Below are 16,328 nucleotides of genomic sequence, written 5' to 3' on the forward strand. Positions count from 1 at the left end.
AAATGATCCCTTCCCATGCCTGCCGACCCCAGAGTTCCCCCTCTCAGTCCCCCTTTCCTTCCGGGAGGGGCCGGCCGGAGGCGCGGGGCTCGGGCCGTGCCGTGCCGTGCCTCCCCCGTGCTGCGCACCCCTCCGCGCAGTATCCGCTCGGCCGCCGTCCCTGCCGAGCCAGAGCGCTCCCCCCGGCGCTTCCCGTTATTTCCGGCCGGTCCCGGAGCGATAACGGAGCGGCAGCGGGGGCGGCCCCGCTGGGGGGAGCCGCGCTCATCGCGTTGCGACAGCGCCGAGCGCGCAGCCGCCGGGAGAGGCTCCGGCTCCCGGGCCGGACATGGACCAGTCGGTGGCCATCCAGGAGAGCCTGGCGGCGGGGGCGACCTGCCGGATCGTATCCTTTGATCGGCGCCGGGGTGGCGGTGCCGCCGCGCTCCCAGCTCCGGGCTCTCCCCATCGCTCCCAGCTCCGGGCTGTCCCCGTCCCCTCCCTCCCGTTTGCTGCCGCTGCTCCCTCCGGGCTGTCCACGTCGCTCCCTCCCGCCATCCCCGTCGTTCCCTCCGGTCCGTCCCCGTCGCTCCCTCCGCTCCGTCCCCGTCCTCTCCCTCCCACTGCTCCGTCCCCGCTCCCTCCGCTCTATCCCCGCTCCCTCCGGTCCATCCCCGCTCCCTCCGCTCCCTCCCCGCTCCCTCCGCTCCGTCCCCGCTCCCTCCCCGCTCGGTTCCCGCACCGATCTTGGCTCTCCCCGCCGCGTCCCCGCTCCCGGCGCTGCCCCACGGTTCCTTGACCCGCGGCCGCAGGCGGTGCAGGCGCTCCTGGCCTCGGGGGACAGCGTGGAGAGCCGGCTGCTGGGGCTGGTGGAGTGCCGCGGGCACCACGCGTGGGTACCGCAGCGCGGGGCGGGCAGGGACACAGAGGGAGCTCTGCGGGTCCCTCAGGAGCCACCTGAGATCCCCCTCCCATCCCGAGGGCTCTCCCCAGGGTGCAGCGCCGTAGGGCGGCGCTTTGAGGCACGGTGCCTTGATGTTATGGGTGCTCATAACACCCATGAGCTCACTCGTGAGCTGCTCTGCTCTGCCGGTTGTGTGAACACATTATTTAATGATGGGCGAGCAGGTGGGTGGGCACTGGGTTGTGGAGTCGGTTTGGGATTTGCATGGGGCTGTGCTAGCCGGTGCTGCTGGGTGGGATGGGGTGCGGGTTTGTCTGTCTGCAGACATGCAGAGCTGAGGAGGCTTTGCCTCTGTGCTGCCCTGTGCTTGCAGGATCTACGTGTACACCCACCGGCGGATGGCCATCACAGCTGAGGACGTCTGGCTGGAGAGAGTGATCCCCATCACAGATGAGTTTGCAGTGGAAGAAGGTACTGACACACTGTGGTGGCTCAGTGCCGGTTCCAAAGACTGGGATGAAGGGGTTTGGCGTCCGTATTCTGCTGTCCTGCTTCCTGAAATTTGCAATTTATTCTGCTCTCCTGCTTCCTGAAATTTGCAATTTATTCTGCTCTCCTGCTTCCTGACTGAAATTTGCAATCTATTCTGCCTTCACGTTTTTCAAGTATGTTATCTTTGGTGAAACTTGTGCACCACATGGCATTTCTGGCAGGGCCCTGTGAGGAGCAGAGTGCCTCTGTCCCACCAGGCCCCAGCCACAGCCCCTGCCCAGCAGGTTTGTTCTGCCTGCCTCTGTTCCTGCAGGGAACATCTGGAGTTTGAAGAAGTATCAGCGTGGTCTGAAAATCTGTGGCTTTAGCTTTCAACTGAACTTTGTCTTACTTTTGCAGTTGTACTGGACAGTGACCTTCACGTCATTGGTGAGTTCTGTGGTTGCTTTGGTGCCTGCATTACAGGTGCTCTGGGGCCTGGGCCAGCTGCATGCAGTGGGGCAGGACTGGGGGGTTCTTGGCCCCAGAGGAGCTGGCTGGGGAGGGGTTGTGCCCTGCTGGGGCAGTTGTCATGCTGTTGGCCATTTTTACTTGGTGCTAGTGAGCATTGCCAGCCCCATTCAACCAAGGGAACTAATTTTCCGTATGTTTTTAAACTGGTGCTGGAAGATTAATTATTATCCCTGAACAAGCAGAATAAAAACTTTTATAAATGATAATTTTTATATTTTAAGCGGCATTCTCATGTAAAACTTTGGAAAGGAACATGGTAAGAAGGCATGGGGAGATGTTGCCAAAGGTTGGGTGCATGTGCACGCTCACCGTTGCAGAGCTCAGTTTGTGAAGGTTTGTCAGGAGACAGTTTGTGAAGGTTTGTTGGGAGACACTCTCAGTTTGTGAAGGTTTGTCAGGAGACGCTCAGTTTGTGAAGGTTTGTCTGGAGACACTCTCAGTTTGTGAAGGTTTGTCTGGAGACGCTCTCAGTTTGTGAAGGTTTGTCAGGAGACACTCTCAGTTTGTGAAGGTTTGTCAGGAGACTGCTCAGTTTGTGAAGGTTTGTCAGCACGACCCACCGGAGTTTTTTCTCCCGATGTCCGCAGGCTCGGACGTGACTGTGCAGATCGGCTCAGCAGAGGATCGGCTGACAGTGCAGCTGCCCTTCGGCTCCCACACGCGCACCTTCCTGCAGGAGGTCAGCAGGTGCAGCGCAGGTACGAGCTCCCTGCGGGTCGGGTCCCCTTCGGCTGCAGCTGCGGCGTCCGTCCGTCCGTCCGTCCGTCCCTCCCGCGTGTGGAGGAGCGGCGCCGGCCTCTCCCTCCTGAAACTCGTTCAGCGCTGCCGTGGCTCTCCATTCCCCGCCGTGAGCACCCGGCAGCGATGCTCGGTGTTCCGGGGACAGAGGCAGCGAGCGCGGCTGCCGGGGGCGGATCGGGGCGGGCTGGGGCGGGCGCTGGGGCCGGGCCGGGGCCGGGGCCGGGGCACCGAGCTGCGGCGATGTCCGCGGGCGGGCGGCCCCGCCGAGGTGAGCGCGGGGACCCGCCGGGCTGGGTCGGTCTGTCTGTCTGTCTGTCTGTCTGTCTGTCTGTCCGGGGAGGAGAGGCCGGGGCAGGGCTGAGCGCCCGCCCGGCGCTGCCGGAGCTCCGCGGCTCGGCCGGGGCCGGGAGGCAGCGGGGCAGCTCCGGGGCAGCTCCGGGACCGCTCTCGGACCGCTCTCGGGCCGCTCCGGGGCCGCTCCGGGGCCGCTCCGGGGCCGCTCCGGGGTCAGCTCCGCGGGCAGCTCCGGGGCCGCTCCGCCGCGGGCAGCGGGTGCGGAGCTGCTGCCGGGCTCTGGCCGCTGGGGCTCCGCTGGTTTCGCCGCCCGGTGCCCGCCCGGTGCCCGCCCCGTGCGCCCGGGTCGGCTCCGCCGGGCGGGCCGCGCTCTTCCGGCGCCTCCTCCGCTGGCCCCGCCGCTCCCGGGGCTCGGTGGTTTCCCGCTTTGCAGAGCGCACTGTGGGAAGATTCGGAGCTAAAGCAGTTCCTGGAAGTCAGTGTGGGGTTCAAAACACGAATGTTGGCGTTTTGCTGTGCCCTGCTGTGTTGAGGCTGGACTGCTCTGGTTGCATGAAGGCTAATTTAATTCTCCCCTTTGGATGCTAAGCATGAATCCTGTTTATCCAGGAGATATGATACATTTTCCTGCTGGTCTGTAGTATCACTGCACTTTTTTAATATGAATGCCTTTATTACTGCTTGGATCTCATTTAACCTGCAAGTCCTGTGCAATTGAGACCTCCTGTAATCTCTGCATGTTGCTCTGTATTTCTGTACTGAGTTCAATTACCGAACAAGGTCATTATTCCACTTCAGAGTGATACCATATAGATCCCTCTGGCTACAGAAATCTGTGGCTAGGTGTAAACATATCTAAGGAAACAGCCCTTTTCCAAAGCTAATCTCTTTCTTAGGACAATCCTAGCTAAAGCTGATTTCTGCCCATGAGGTTAGAATGCAAGGTGTGATGTGGATCAGGTAGGAGTTGTGACAGCAGCAGGCTCACACATCTTTCCATTCTGCAATAATGCCTTCTGCACACTGGCGACTGGCATGGACCCATGTAGGTAACAAAGCCTGGGAATCTGCTCTTTTCTTGGCACAAAAGTGACCATTGTCCATTGAGGTGAAGGTTCAGGTTGGTTCCTGTCACTGACTCTCAAGGGATGCTGCATGGTTGTTTAGTGGGAGAGCCTGCAGAGGTCCAAGGAGCAGTAACTGAGCTCTCAACACCCATGGAGAAACTGCTGTGTCCCTGGGCCCACACTTCCCAGTGCATCTCTGTGTGCTCCTGCTCAATTCTGCTTGACTTGAGCTGTGTGATCTGCAGTGAGGTTTCAGTCATGTGCTCTTCTGCAGCCAGGCTCTGATAAATCCTCTTACACAGTCTATTCTCAGAAGGCTCTTGGGCAGAAGAGGTTATCCAGGCTGAGAATTTGGCCACTTCTTGTCATCTGGTTTGTATCCCGAGGGCCTGGGTGAAGTACTGCAAGTTCTATTTCTGTTTTGTGCTCGTGTTCTGCAGAATGTTCTGTGACAGCAATAACATCTTATTTTTTCTGGGTTGTGTTCACTGGAGGAGAAGCTCAGCTGAATGCCTAGAACCCAAGAGTCTTAACAATTTCTACATCACCATTAGATTTGTATGCTAAGGAGCATGATTTTAAGATTGCTGGTTTTGCATCTTAAACACAGAGACCTCCCCCAGAATCCTCTTTTTTAACTGTTGTTTTGCAACTTGTAGGAGCAGAATATTGTAACTGAAACAAAGTGCTGAAAGACTGGTCAAATTTTGCTAAGGTAGTGTGATGTGTTTAGTGTCACTCCTGTGGTTAGTTCAGTTTGTGTGGTAGCAGCCCTGTTACTGTTTTAGGAACGTGCAGTTTGCTTTGGGGCAGATGTTTCTGCTGAGGTTCAGTGGCTCCCTGGTGTGACTCTTTATGGCCACAGAGGTGCCTTGACACCTGTGCCATGCTGGCTATTTGCAGATAGGCAGAAACCCTTTAAATGGAACTGTGGGTTTTGGGTTTTTTTCCCCTTTCCCCCCCTTTCTTTGTACTTCCTGTCTTCCTTCAGAAAGGAAAAATCTGCTATTAACATAAATTTTTCAGATTCTTTGGGTAAAGCCCTGGATTTTGTGCTGCTAAGTCCTGCTTCAGCTTAGCTGTAGAGGAGAGGCAGCAGCAAGTGCTCCCACAGAGGACAGTGCTGCTCTCTGTGGCTCCTGTGGTTCCTTCCTCTGCAGGGGAAGCTGCATCATCACACAGCACTTGGGTCAGAGTAAGCTAAATCTGTCAGATAGCGGAAAGAGAGACTGTGTGGTACTTTGTTTTTCCACACACAAATCTAAATTATTTTCTGCCCACAGATTTTTTGCCAGTGTTTACATAAGCATGTTGATAAATGGAAGAACACTTTGTGTTTAAAGTGAAACTTTTTGTTGGTTTGTTTTTTTTTGTTTTTTTCTCCTCTAGAAGTGGTTGGCTCTGAAGGTGTCAAACAAAATGGGAAAAAGGCTGCAGTCAGTCAGAGCTGCAGCCACGACAGCACTGATAGAAGCTCTCCCAGGTCAGTGCACAGAGGTGGGGGGCTCTGCAGCAGAAGCTGTCAACTTTTTAAGATGAGAATTTGCAGGTTCTAGTTAAGAGAGAAAAAAGTTCAGCATAAGCATGCTGTCAAAACATTAGTGGAAATTTCATTCCACTCCCTCTCCCTACAATCCTCCCTGTTTGGGCATATTTTGGCTGTTTAGTGGGACAGGACCTGCTAGCATTGTTTATTTTGAATTCAGAGAGCTTTGGCTTAGAGCCACTGTGTCTCATAGATACACTCTTAAAATGTTACAGTTTGATTTTCCAGTTCCCAGGACTCTGTGGACCCTGATGCAAATCATTCAGAGTCTGTCCGTGTGCTGTCCTTGGCACTGGTATGCTGGCCTTAAATTTATGCCATCCCATTGCTGCTGGGAATTCCCAAGCTGTGGCATTATTCCTTTGCAAAAGGAGTTTGCAGAGCCAGGAGACACAAAATAAAACCACCTCTACCTCCACCCACTCTGGGCAGCATTGGAATTTTTCCAGCAGAAGGTTTTATAAACAAACAGAGTTCTTCATTCTCTGGCTGAGGCAGAGGGAGATGAGATTTGCCTCTCCTTGCTTTAGTGAGCAGGGAGGCCGTACAGGTTTTGTATCATTTTCCAGGTGTGAGTAAGGCCTGCTCTGTGTCAACAGGCTGCACCAGGATGGTGAAAACCATTTGTTATTTTAGTTACTTAAACTGGTTTTGTCTGGAGATCTCAACCCTGCTAAGAAATGCTCTTTTCAGTCTTCTTGGCTTATCCCAAATGTTATCCGTATTTAGTGGACAGACAGAAAAATGTGAATTAATGCCTCAGTGGCAGAAATATGCTAGTTAGGGTGTGGGGATAGCCTGGGCTTCACCTGTGGTTTTATTTTGCAGGCAAAACAAAGTCAAGCCTGAAGTGAGAACTGAACAGGTTCGGGCCTCCCGTGTCATGGCTTCGAACAAGGCCTCAATCTTATCAGAGCCAAAGTTTGGGCTCAGAGATACTATTGTTAAATCTCAGCTTTTACAAATGCAGGACTCCTACACACACATCCAGAACTACAGGTATGATCATTCCTGAGAAGAAATTACTTTTTTGGGCTGTAACCGAGCACAGACTGTTGGAATAACTCATCTGTTATTTCATCCTGTGTCCCCACAAACAGGAAATTCTGTAGAAAAGGATAATCCATACTTTCCAGAACAGTTTTCTTTCCACCTTTAGACATGAGCAGAGCAGAATTTCATTCATGTGTCTTTCTTCATGGTTCTTGTGGAGGAAATGGCCTTTTTGAAATCACTTTTTTTCTGTGCTTATTTTAGGCAGTGTCTGGAAATGCATCAGCTCTGTGCACTCCAGCCTTCTCCTTCTCCATTTCTGTCCACTGCTGATCCATGTAGTTGTTCCAATAAGCTCATAAGAAAGAGCTTGAGTGAAATACATAATTAGGACCAAAACTTTACTGTGTTTGAAATAGTTTTATGCATCTCATTTTTTGAATTTATCATTTCAAGCTGCTACTGCACAGCTACAGCCTTATTTTTATTTTTTCTTTAACACTTTGTGTGTAACAACATGTCCTTCTGTAAAAATGCATCTGTAAAGGTGCAGCTGTAGTTAAATAATTTCAGGGATTTAAACTTTGTCACCTTTCTTAATTTTCCCTGCCAACATGTTAGTTATATAGAACATTATTTATGGTTAATAGACATAATATGGTGAATAAACAAACTGGCTAATAGCAGTGCTGTTTGCTGGGCTCTGCAGGGAGTTTGCTCTCCCAGTTTGCAGCTCTGGGGTCCTGTCACTGTCTTTGCAGGGTTTTTGTGGGGACATACAACGTGAATGGGCAGTCTCCCACGGAGAGCCTCCAGCCCTGGCTGAGGTGTGATGCTGAGCCTCCAGACATTTACTGTGTGGGGTGAGTGTCTGTCCCTGGCCACCCTCACTGACCTGGGCTGTGCAGGAGGATCTGTCACCCAGAGGAGCTCAGCCAGGACACCACAGGAATGTTGGCACTGCTGCAGTGCATGCACAGCTCCAGGGTGGGTGTGTCACAGCCTGCAAGGGTTGTTGGTCTGGTAGGGTTTGGCCTCTCAGTGTTGCAAAATCCTTAATGCCATTTGATGTAATAATGACAGTAATTGGGCTTTGCATTTGACATACATCTGCAGTCAGCATAACTGAATTTGAGTTTTCAGTTATAAATTTAGTGAGTGCAATCTGATTTAGTTCCTTCCCAGAGAAGGGGTTGGAGAGCCATAAACAAGTGCATGCATCCATGGGTTCCTTCCTCTAACACAGTTTCCAGGAGCTTGATCTGACTAAAGAAGCCTTCTTTTTCAATGACACACCGAAGGAAGAAGAGTGGTTTAAAGCTGTAACTGATAGTCTTCACCCAGATGCCAAATATGCAAAGGTAAATGTGGCTTTTGGGGAGGTTTGAGTGTGGAATCATTTCCCACTTGGCTCTCTTTTCCCTTTGCTTTCTCTTGTTCTCAATGCTGTGTCTTCAGAGGCTGTGCAGGTTCTAGAGGTGGTGTTTCTGTGCAGGGTGCTGAGGTAGGGGCAGGATGGGAAACAGAGCCAGGCTTCCCCACTTAAAGGGAGCTCCTGCTGTCTTGGGGAAGGAGAATAGGAAGTTCTGTACCTTCTTCCATGCCTGAATACAGTGTATGGTGGAATGAATTGTGAAGGTATTTTGGTAGGAATACTGCTTTTGATTTAGCTCCTGCTCCATAGGTCTGCTTCATCTCTTGTCTCTGTTGTTGAAGGGAATCTCCTCCCATGAGCCTGTGTCTGTGCTGTAGCTCTTGCTTTGGGCAAGAACTTCCTTCACTGATGTTGCTCCCAGCTCCTTCCTGTTGCTCCCAGCTCCTTCCAAATGTGCTGTTGGGGGCCTGTGCACTGGATGATCCTGAGACTTCCTCTTTGGTGACCCATGTTGTGGATGGATGTGCCTTCTCTCAGCAAAGCTCTTCCACTGCAGCATGGGATGGACTGGGTCTGTTTTTCAGGTGAAGCTTGTGCGGCTGGTGGGGATCATGCTCCTGTTGTATGTGAAGGCAGAGCTCGCTCTGAACATCTCCGAGGTGGAAGTTGAGACTGTGGGGACTGGAATCATGGGGAGGATGGTAAGAATGGCAAATAAGAAGGGGTGAGATTTGGAAGAGCTCCTCTCCTTGGATGCAGTGGTTATTGCTCTAGCTAAGGGCTGATTCTAGAAGCAGAAAGTCCTATCCCCATGCCAGCTCAGGGCACTGCCAGCTGTGCACCAATGTTCAAAGCAGCAACCACTAATTAGCATTTTCAGCCTATTCCTTCCTCTGGAAATTAAACTCTCTGTCTCAAAGTCCTCTGGCTTGTCCACTGCTAGTAACTCATCTGCAGTGTAGAATCTTCTGACTAATATCTTTGTCTTTCAGGGCAACAAAGGTGGTGTTGCCATCAGGTTTAAATTCCACAACACCAGCGTGTGCATTGTGAACTCTCACCTGGCAGCCCACACGGAGGAATACGAGCGCAGGAACCAGGACTTCAAGGACATCTGCTCCCGGATGCAGTTCTGCCAGTCTGATCCAAATCTGCCCCCTCTCACTATTGGCAAGCACGAGTATGGTTCCCCTCTGGCTGTGCAAGGGAGCACTCTGAGAATGTGCTGGGGGGTGAGGAGGGGGCCCAGTGCCATAAATGTCAGCTGGAGGGGCCAGAAAAGCTTTACCTGGTTTGGACAGGTCACTTGTCACCTTATGCTCTCCCAATCCTTGTTTTATTCTCAAGCCTGGAGTGGGCATGGGGCAGGAATAAGCACTGACTTCCCCAGCTGTGGGATTCAGTCACTGTGGGATAATAACTACACCAGTTATGAAGGGATAGTGGCAAACATGCAGAACAGTGATTAATAATGGCAAATATAGAAAAGGTAGCTTCTTTTTTAAATTTCCACTGTTGTTATTCCTGATGAGAGCAGCTCAGCAGAAAAGTGTCACTTGTCACCTTATGCTCTCCCAATCCTTGTTTTATTCTCAAGCCTGGAGTGGGGATGGGGCAGGAATAAGCACTGACTTCCCCAGCTGTGGGATTCAGTCACTGTGGAATAATAACTACAATAATAACAACACAAGTTATGAAGGGACAGTGGCAAACATGCAGAACAGTGATTAACAATGGCAAAAATAGAAAAGGTAGCTTCTCTGTTGAGTTTCCACTGTTGTGATTCCTGATGAGAGCAGCTCAGCAGAGGGGTTGTGATGGGGAGAGCTGCAGAGTGGAGCTGCTGTCCGTGGCTGGCTGAGCTCTGGGGCAGCTTCAGGCCTCTGCACATTGTGGTTTATGTTCTCTTCCAGTGTGATCCTATGGCTGGGGGACCTCAACTACCGTCTGGAGGAACTGGATGTGGCAAAAGTGAAACAGCTTGTAGAGGAGAAAGCATTTCTAGAGCTTTGCCAGTATGACCAGGTACTGCTGTCTCACCACCATGGTGCTGAGGGGGCTCAGTACAAACCACACAACTCCTTGGCCTTTTCTGTGCTCAATGTCTCCCTTTACTCCATATGGAAATGGAAATTGTGCTTGAGATCATCTAAAATTAAAGTTTTCATCTTTTCTTCTTTTGTAGCTGAAGAGGCAAATGAAGGCAAATGCAGCCTTTGAAGGCTTCACAGAAGGAGAGATCTCTTTCCAGCCAACATACAAGTATGATGCTGGCTGTGATGACTGGGACACAAGGTACAGTGATGGTCTCAGATGTGATGCTACAAATGGCTGATGTTATCACTGAAGGAAGTAAAAACAAGGCTAAAAAATATTGCAGGTCTAATGGCTGTAAATAGGAACAGTTGTGAGATTATTTCTGGTTCTCTTCCTTCACTCCAAAATTCATCTCCTGTTTACATCTATTTACCCTGTTTTTCTCCCACTGCGATTTGTCAGATATTCCTAATATTTTTTTCCCAGTAATAATCCTATTAGGTTTCCTCTTAGAGGTGATTCATTAACAAAGTTAATGAATCCTTTTAGCTAGTTTAATTATTTTTGTCTAGTTTGTTGTTTTTTTGTTCCCCAAGCAAAATATTTAGGATCTCATTTTTGCTGCTCTCTCCTGTACCTGCTCAGGTGAGACCAGCCAGGGTTGATGTGGAGTCAGCTGTGCTGCTCTTCAAAAGCCTGTGAGAACCATCCTAATTGTAATGCTCTATACACAGAGCAGCTCCTCTAGTCTCAGCAAACCAGGAACTTCAGCTGCAAGTGCAGAAATTAAATCTGTGCAGCTGCAAGTGCAGAAATTAAATCTGTGCAGCTGTCAGTGAAAACAGTAAATGCAAACTTTAAACGTAGAGCCTGAGTTTTTTGGTTTTCATGGCTCTCATGGTCAAAAATACCTGAGTATTGCTTTGTATGTTAATTGTACCTTGCACCTTTGAAGAAGTAGGAAGTAAAGCATGAGCTAGAGATACCTTAGTAGACACTCAGAGGTAGAGTGTCTACTCTATAAGGTAGAGTGTCTACTCATACTATACACTCAAAACTTTTTCTGTCTATGTGAAGAAACTGTTAAAAATACCACTTTGATAGAGAATGAGCTCCAGCCATGGGAGGAAAGCCTGATCTCTGTGTGAGCAGAGTTCTGCCCTGTGTTGTTGCTGCATCTGCACTGTGCCTGAAAAAGGTGATTTTTCCCCTCTGTTTCAGTGAGAAGTGCCGTGTTCCAGCCTGGTGTGATCGGATACTCTGGAAAGGGCAGAACATTGCCCAGCTGAGCTATCGCAGCCACATGGCTCTGAAGCTCAGTGACCACAAGCCAGTGAGCTCTGTGTTTGACATTGGGGTAAGCATGGCACTGCTGGATGAAGTAACTCTGCTGGCCTCATTCCCTGGGTGCTGATTTCTCTCTCCTGCTTTTGTGGCATCCGCAGAGAACAATGGCTTGAAAGGTGGGCTGGATCAGATATGGAGATGGGATTGTTGACCACGCTGAGCAGGGGTTGTGTAAATGATACTGCAGTTAAGCCTGAATATTTGCCAGTGTTCTTTGGGAACACAGTAGCGTCTTGTCTAAATTCTTATTCTTTTTGAGAAAAAAAAAAAAAGGTTGATCCAGTAGTGACTGAGTGACTCTTGTTAGTTATGGCAAGGTCCTTTACTGTTGGATCATGAGAAGATCTTGGAGATTGGTGCTCCTAACAGCTCTCCCTGTGTTGTACACTCTAGTGTGCTGCTAAAATCAAGTGACTTCCCACGTTTGCAGCTGTGTTCCAGCTGTCCTGCAGAGGCACAGTCAGTGCTGGCTGGTGCAGTGTGTGTCCTTTTCAGGTGAAGGTTGTGAACGAAGAGCTGTACCGAAAAGCCTTTGAGGAAATCGTGCGCTCCCTGGATAAGCTGGAGAATGCCAACATCCCTCGGTGACACTGTCCCGCAGAGAGGTAGGGCATGGTCCTGTGCCAGCACTCCCTGAGGCAACTGAGCAACCCCAGACCCCAGCAGATCCTAGACCCTTGGGTCTGGTTCCAAAAAGTAGAATATTTTGACTTCCAGCTGCTCTCTGTTTGCAAGCCCTAGGAATCTTTGCTCCTATTTAGATGCTGGTGAATTCCATTCACAGTCCAGGGCTGAAACACAAGGTGTGTCATTCCCTGAGGTGGGAAGAGAGAAAGTAAAAGGTGGTTTGTGACCCTTGCTCTGACTTGTGCTTTCAAACATGAAATGTAAAATTGTAAGGGTCTGGAGAAGGTCACAAACCAGCATTTGCTTTGTGTGTTGGGACTATAAAGATAAGCCCAGGAGACGTTTGAGGCCACAGCTATCTCATTCTCAATTTTATTGTAGTTATTTGAGGGCAGCATTTGTTTTAAAGGGTCCCCTGATGGAGAGGACTTTGGCATTCAGAGTATGCACGTGTGATCCTTTGCAGTCCTGGAGGAGATGGGGGTGGGAGCAAGGGGTTAATCTGCTTGTCTTGCTGCTTAATAATTAAACCACAGAACAGGAATTGCTGCTCCAGCAAGGTGGAATTGGCTGATGGTGTTGACTGACATTTGTTTCTAGATCCATTTTAAGGATGTTAAATACATGAAGCTGCAGGTAGAGAGGTTTACAATCCGCAATGGCCAAGTGCCCTGCCAGTTTGAATTTATCAGCAAACCAGATGAGAACACCTACTGCAAGGAGTGGCTGATTGCTAATCCCTGCAAGGGCTTCTTGCTCTCAGGTGAGCTCCTCCTTCTGTCTGACGTTCATGAGCTGATGTTGTCCCTCTACACTTCTGAGAGTGCTGTGCCTCTTTGCAGGCTGTTGGTTTCGTACTGCTTGTAACTGAGTCGGGGTTTTTTATCATCTTCTGGCAGATGCTGAGATCACAGTTGAGCTGGAGGTGTTTGTTAATAAATCAACAGCTACTCGCTTAAACTCTGGAGAGGAAAAACTTGAAGATATCTTAGTCTTGCATCTTGTCAGAGGGAAGGATTATTTTCTATCCGTAACAGGCAACTATTTGCCAAGTTGCTTTGGGTCTCCCATCCATACACTGTGTTACATGAGGGAACCAATCCAGGACATGTCAGCAGAATCCATTCGGAGACTTGTGAGTTAAAGACAAGATTCCCTTCCAAACACACAGGAGCATTAAAACTAAATGCTAAGGCCTGTCTGTTTTTATTAAGAAGTCTCAATTCTCAGGTATAAGCTTTGTGAAGTATTTTTGCCGAGTTGAATAAGAGCTTGGCTAGCTACCTTTTGTTTGTCTCCCTCCTGCCCACACTGCCCTCCCTCAGACCCTGATGCCAGTAGACATGAGTGATGATCCTGCCCAGGATGAAAAGCCCATGGACATCCCAAAAGAGCTGTGGATGATGGTGGATCACTTGAATCGCAACGCTTCCCAGCAGGTTGGCACTGGAAACACAAAATGAGATGTTTGCATTGGGTTAAGTTTTGAAGAAGATACTGGTCATAGCAGTCACCACGAGCTGGGTGTGTTTGGCCAAAGGCCATGGGAGATAAGGGGTCCTGATGCCCCAGGTTGTACTGTTTGGTGCTAGTGACCATGCCTATGTGTCCAGGTATCAGCAAATTGGTGGTACCACCAATTTGGAGAGACTTTCCAGGCAGATTATAAGGACAATGCTGTATTTACCCACAATTCTTCTATTTTCCTTGGACTGATACAGGGTTTTCTTTGCAGGAGGACCTGTTTCAGCAGCCAGGCCTCAGATCTGAATTTGAACAAATACGAGACTGTTTGGACAAGGGAATGTACGATACTTTCTGTATCCTTTTAGACTGATGTCCAGGAAGGCTCACCATGCCAGAATGCCAAAACTGAGAGAGGTTTTTGAGCTGCTGTCTCCCCTCCTGGGGTCCCTGAGCTCTGCATTTCCTCGTGGCTCTGTGTCATCCTCTGCTGAGTGCTGGCAATGTCAATGAATGACACAAGTGCCCAACAGCTCGTGTGGAGGCCAGGGGACCAACCCAAAGCTGTGGGCAGAGTTCTGGGACACCTAACCCAAAGTTCATTCGTGTTTCAGCAGAAATAGGACCAGCCTAGCAGAAATAGGACCAGCCTAGGTCGTGCTGTGCTCTTCCTTAACCACTGGAGCAGTGGGCAGCAACCACTCAGTGGCAGAGGCCCTGCTGCTGTTCCTGGAGAGCCTCCCTGAGCCTGTCATCTGCTGCAGGTTCTACAGCTCCTGCCTGGAGAGTGCCAGCAACTACAGCCTGAGCTGCCAGGTACTGCTGGCTGCCCCAGGGACCGGCTCCAGTCCAGAGGGAGGGCAGCAAAGTGGCCTCTGCTACACCAGTTCAGAGGGAGGGCAGCAAAGTGGCCTCTGGTGACACCAGTTCCATGGGGAGGGCAGGCAAAGTGGCCTCTGCTACACCAGTTCAGAGGGAGGGTAGCAAAGTGGCCTCTGGTGAAACCAGTTCAGAGGGAGGGCAGGCAAAGTGGCCTCTGGTGACACCATTCAGAGGGAGGGCAGGCAAAGTGGCCTCTGGTGACACCATTCAGAGGGAGGGCAGGCAAAGTGGCCTCTGGTGACACCAGTTCCATGGGGAGGGCAGGCAAAGTGGCCTCTGGTGACACCAGTTCCATGGGGAGGGCAGGCAAAGTGGCCTCTGCTACACCAGTTCAGAGGGAGGGCAGGCAAAGTGGCCTCTGCTACGCCAGTCACCTGGTTTTGCTCTCAGTAACTTAATCCTCTCTTTGTAGAAATGATCTGTAACTGGTGATTTTAGGTTATAAAGAGCTGTTGGCACCTGCAGCCAGGGAGGTTTTGGGGGCAGGTGCAGCTGGAAGGCACTGCTGTATCTGCAATATAAATGTTGGTTTTTTTCCCCTCCTCAGATTATCGCTGACCTACCAGTGTTCCACAGAAATGTGTTTGAGTATCTGATGGCATTTCTACGAGAGCTACTGAAGAACTCAGGGAAAAACCATTTGGATGTGAATATTCTTGGTAAGGCCTGCAAAATAACTCTCTCCTCAGAGGGGCTGCACAAAACACTTCATACCTGAGTGCAGTGGTGGCTTGTAGTGCTTTTATTATTAGCAAATAGTCCACAGAAAAGTAGGAATCTGGGAAAGCAGCCCAGAGATGTGGAGTGTGAAAAATGCCAATCACTTGTTTTTAAAATTTTAAAAGTTTAATAGTAATAAAATGGTTATAAAATAGTAATACAATTAGAGTAATAATAATTTGGACAATTTGAATTAGGACAATATGAGACAATAGAAACAAAGTGTTACAGACAGTCTGGGTACCTTTTTCTGGGCAGCACGAGCCTGAAATAGGACCCACGTTAACAGAGGATTAACCCTTAATAATCTGTTGCATATTCATACACCTCATACATGATGCATAAATTCCATTCAAACACAGGATTCTGTCTGGGCAGTGTCAGCTTCTTCCTCATAATCCTGACATCGTCGTCCTGCCTGAGCAAGGCAGGAAGAAGTTGGTCTCTCCTGATAATGGAGCAATAAATTCTCTTTCTCTGAAAGATTTAGGTGTCCTGTGGCTGCGATTTCAGTGCGAATCCTTTCTTTAGAAAAAAAAGTATCTTAAGTAGCATAGTTTCTATTTTAACATTTTGTTATAACCTAAAACTATATTTAACACACTACTTTAGAGAATTAATACAGAATTAATATAGCAATAATTTTTAACACAACACATATAAATATTAATTTGGATATTTGCCAAAAGCCAATGATAAAATACGAATTTTTCACATCTAAAACTATATTTAACACGCTACTTAAGAGAATAAATACAGCATAACTTTCTAACACAACACATGTAATATTCATTTGAATATTTGCCAAAAGCCAATGATAAAATAGGCATTTTTTCACGTTTATGTGCTTTCCCCACAGCCAGCGTGTTCGGTGGGTTGTTACTGCGGCCTCCTCCCGGCCACCCCACGCCCGACATCGCAGAGAAGAGGAAAGCGCAGCAATTTATCCACCAGTTCCTCGTCAGGGAAGAGGATTTGCCATGACACAGTTATATCTGACTTGTAGACACTGAATTACTGTAAAAAATATTTTTTTTGTACATTATACTGGCACTTTTTTTTTTTGATATCAGGGTGTTTTATACAATCTGTTGCTTTCGAAGATCAGGCAGTTTGACACCTGATCACGCTGTAAAGTACATAAAGTTTCCCAATAAGCTGTATGTAGACGAGATAAAAACAAAATACGAGAGCCGATATTTACACTGTATTTTATTTAACTTGTTAAAACGACGAGACTTTTTAAATCCTTGCTATTTAAATAAAAAGATCTTTGCGCGGTGCCCGGTGTCGCTGAGGGCCGTCAGGGGGCGCTGCGCTCCCCCCGCCCTCCCCGCTCCCGTCAGC

At 49.3% G+C, this 16,328-nt stretch overlaps 1 protein-coding gene across 1 annotated transcript; it reads left to right on the forward strand.

Moving 5' to 3' along the window:
* Positions 1-240: 240 nt before the first annotated feature.
* INPP5B (inositol polyphosphate-5-phosphatase B) lies at positions 241-16,180 on the forward strand. Its single transcript, XM_036397196.2, is given in 23 exon segments — positions 241-385; positions 792-871; positions 1,257-1,354; positions 1,775-1,804; positions 2,476-2,586; positions 5,380-5,473; positions 6,365-6,535; positions 7,291-7,392; positions 7,776-7,890; positions 8,489-8,605; positions 8,897-9,084; positions 9,818-9,929; positions 10,090-10,199; positions 11,163-11,298; positions 11,784-11,862; positions 11,865-11,893; positions 12,516-12,678; positions 12,815-13,050; positions 13,241-13,354; positions 13,651-13,735; positions 14,068-14,195; positions 14,809-14,920; positions 15,841-16,180. Coding segments are annotated over 23 exon segments (2,592 nt in total). The 5' UTR covers positions 241-328; the 3' UTR covers positions 15,966-16,180.
* Positions 16,181-16,328: the final 148 nt, after the last annotated feature.

The sequence above is a fragment of the Molothrus ater genome, chromosome 24, assembly GCF_012460135.2.
Source record: "Molothrus ater isolate BHLD 08-10-18 breed brown headed cowbird chromosome 24, BPBGC_Mater_1.1, whole genome shotgun sequence".
Lineage (NCBI taxonomy): Eukaryota > Metazoa > Chordata > Aves > Passeriformes > Icteridae > Molothrus > Molothrus ater.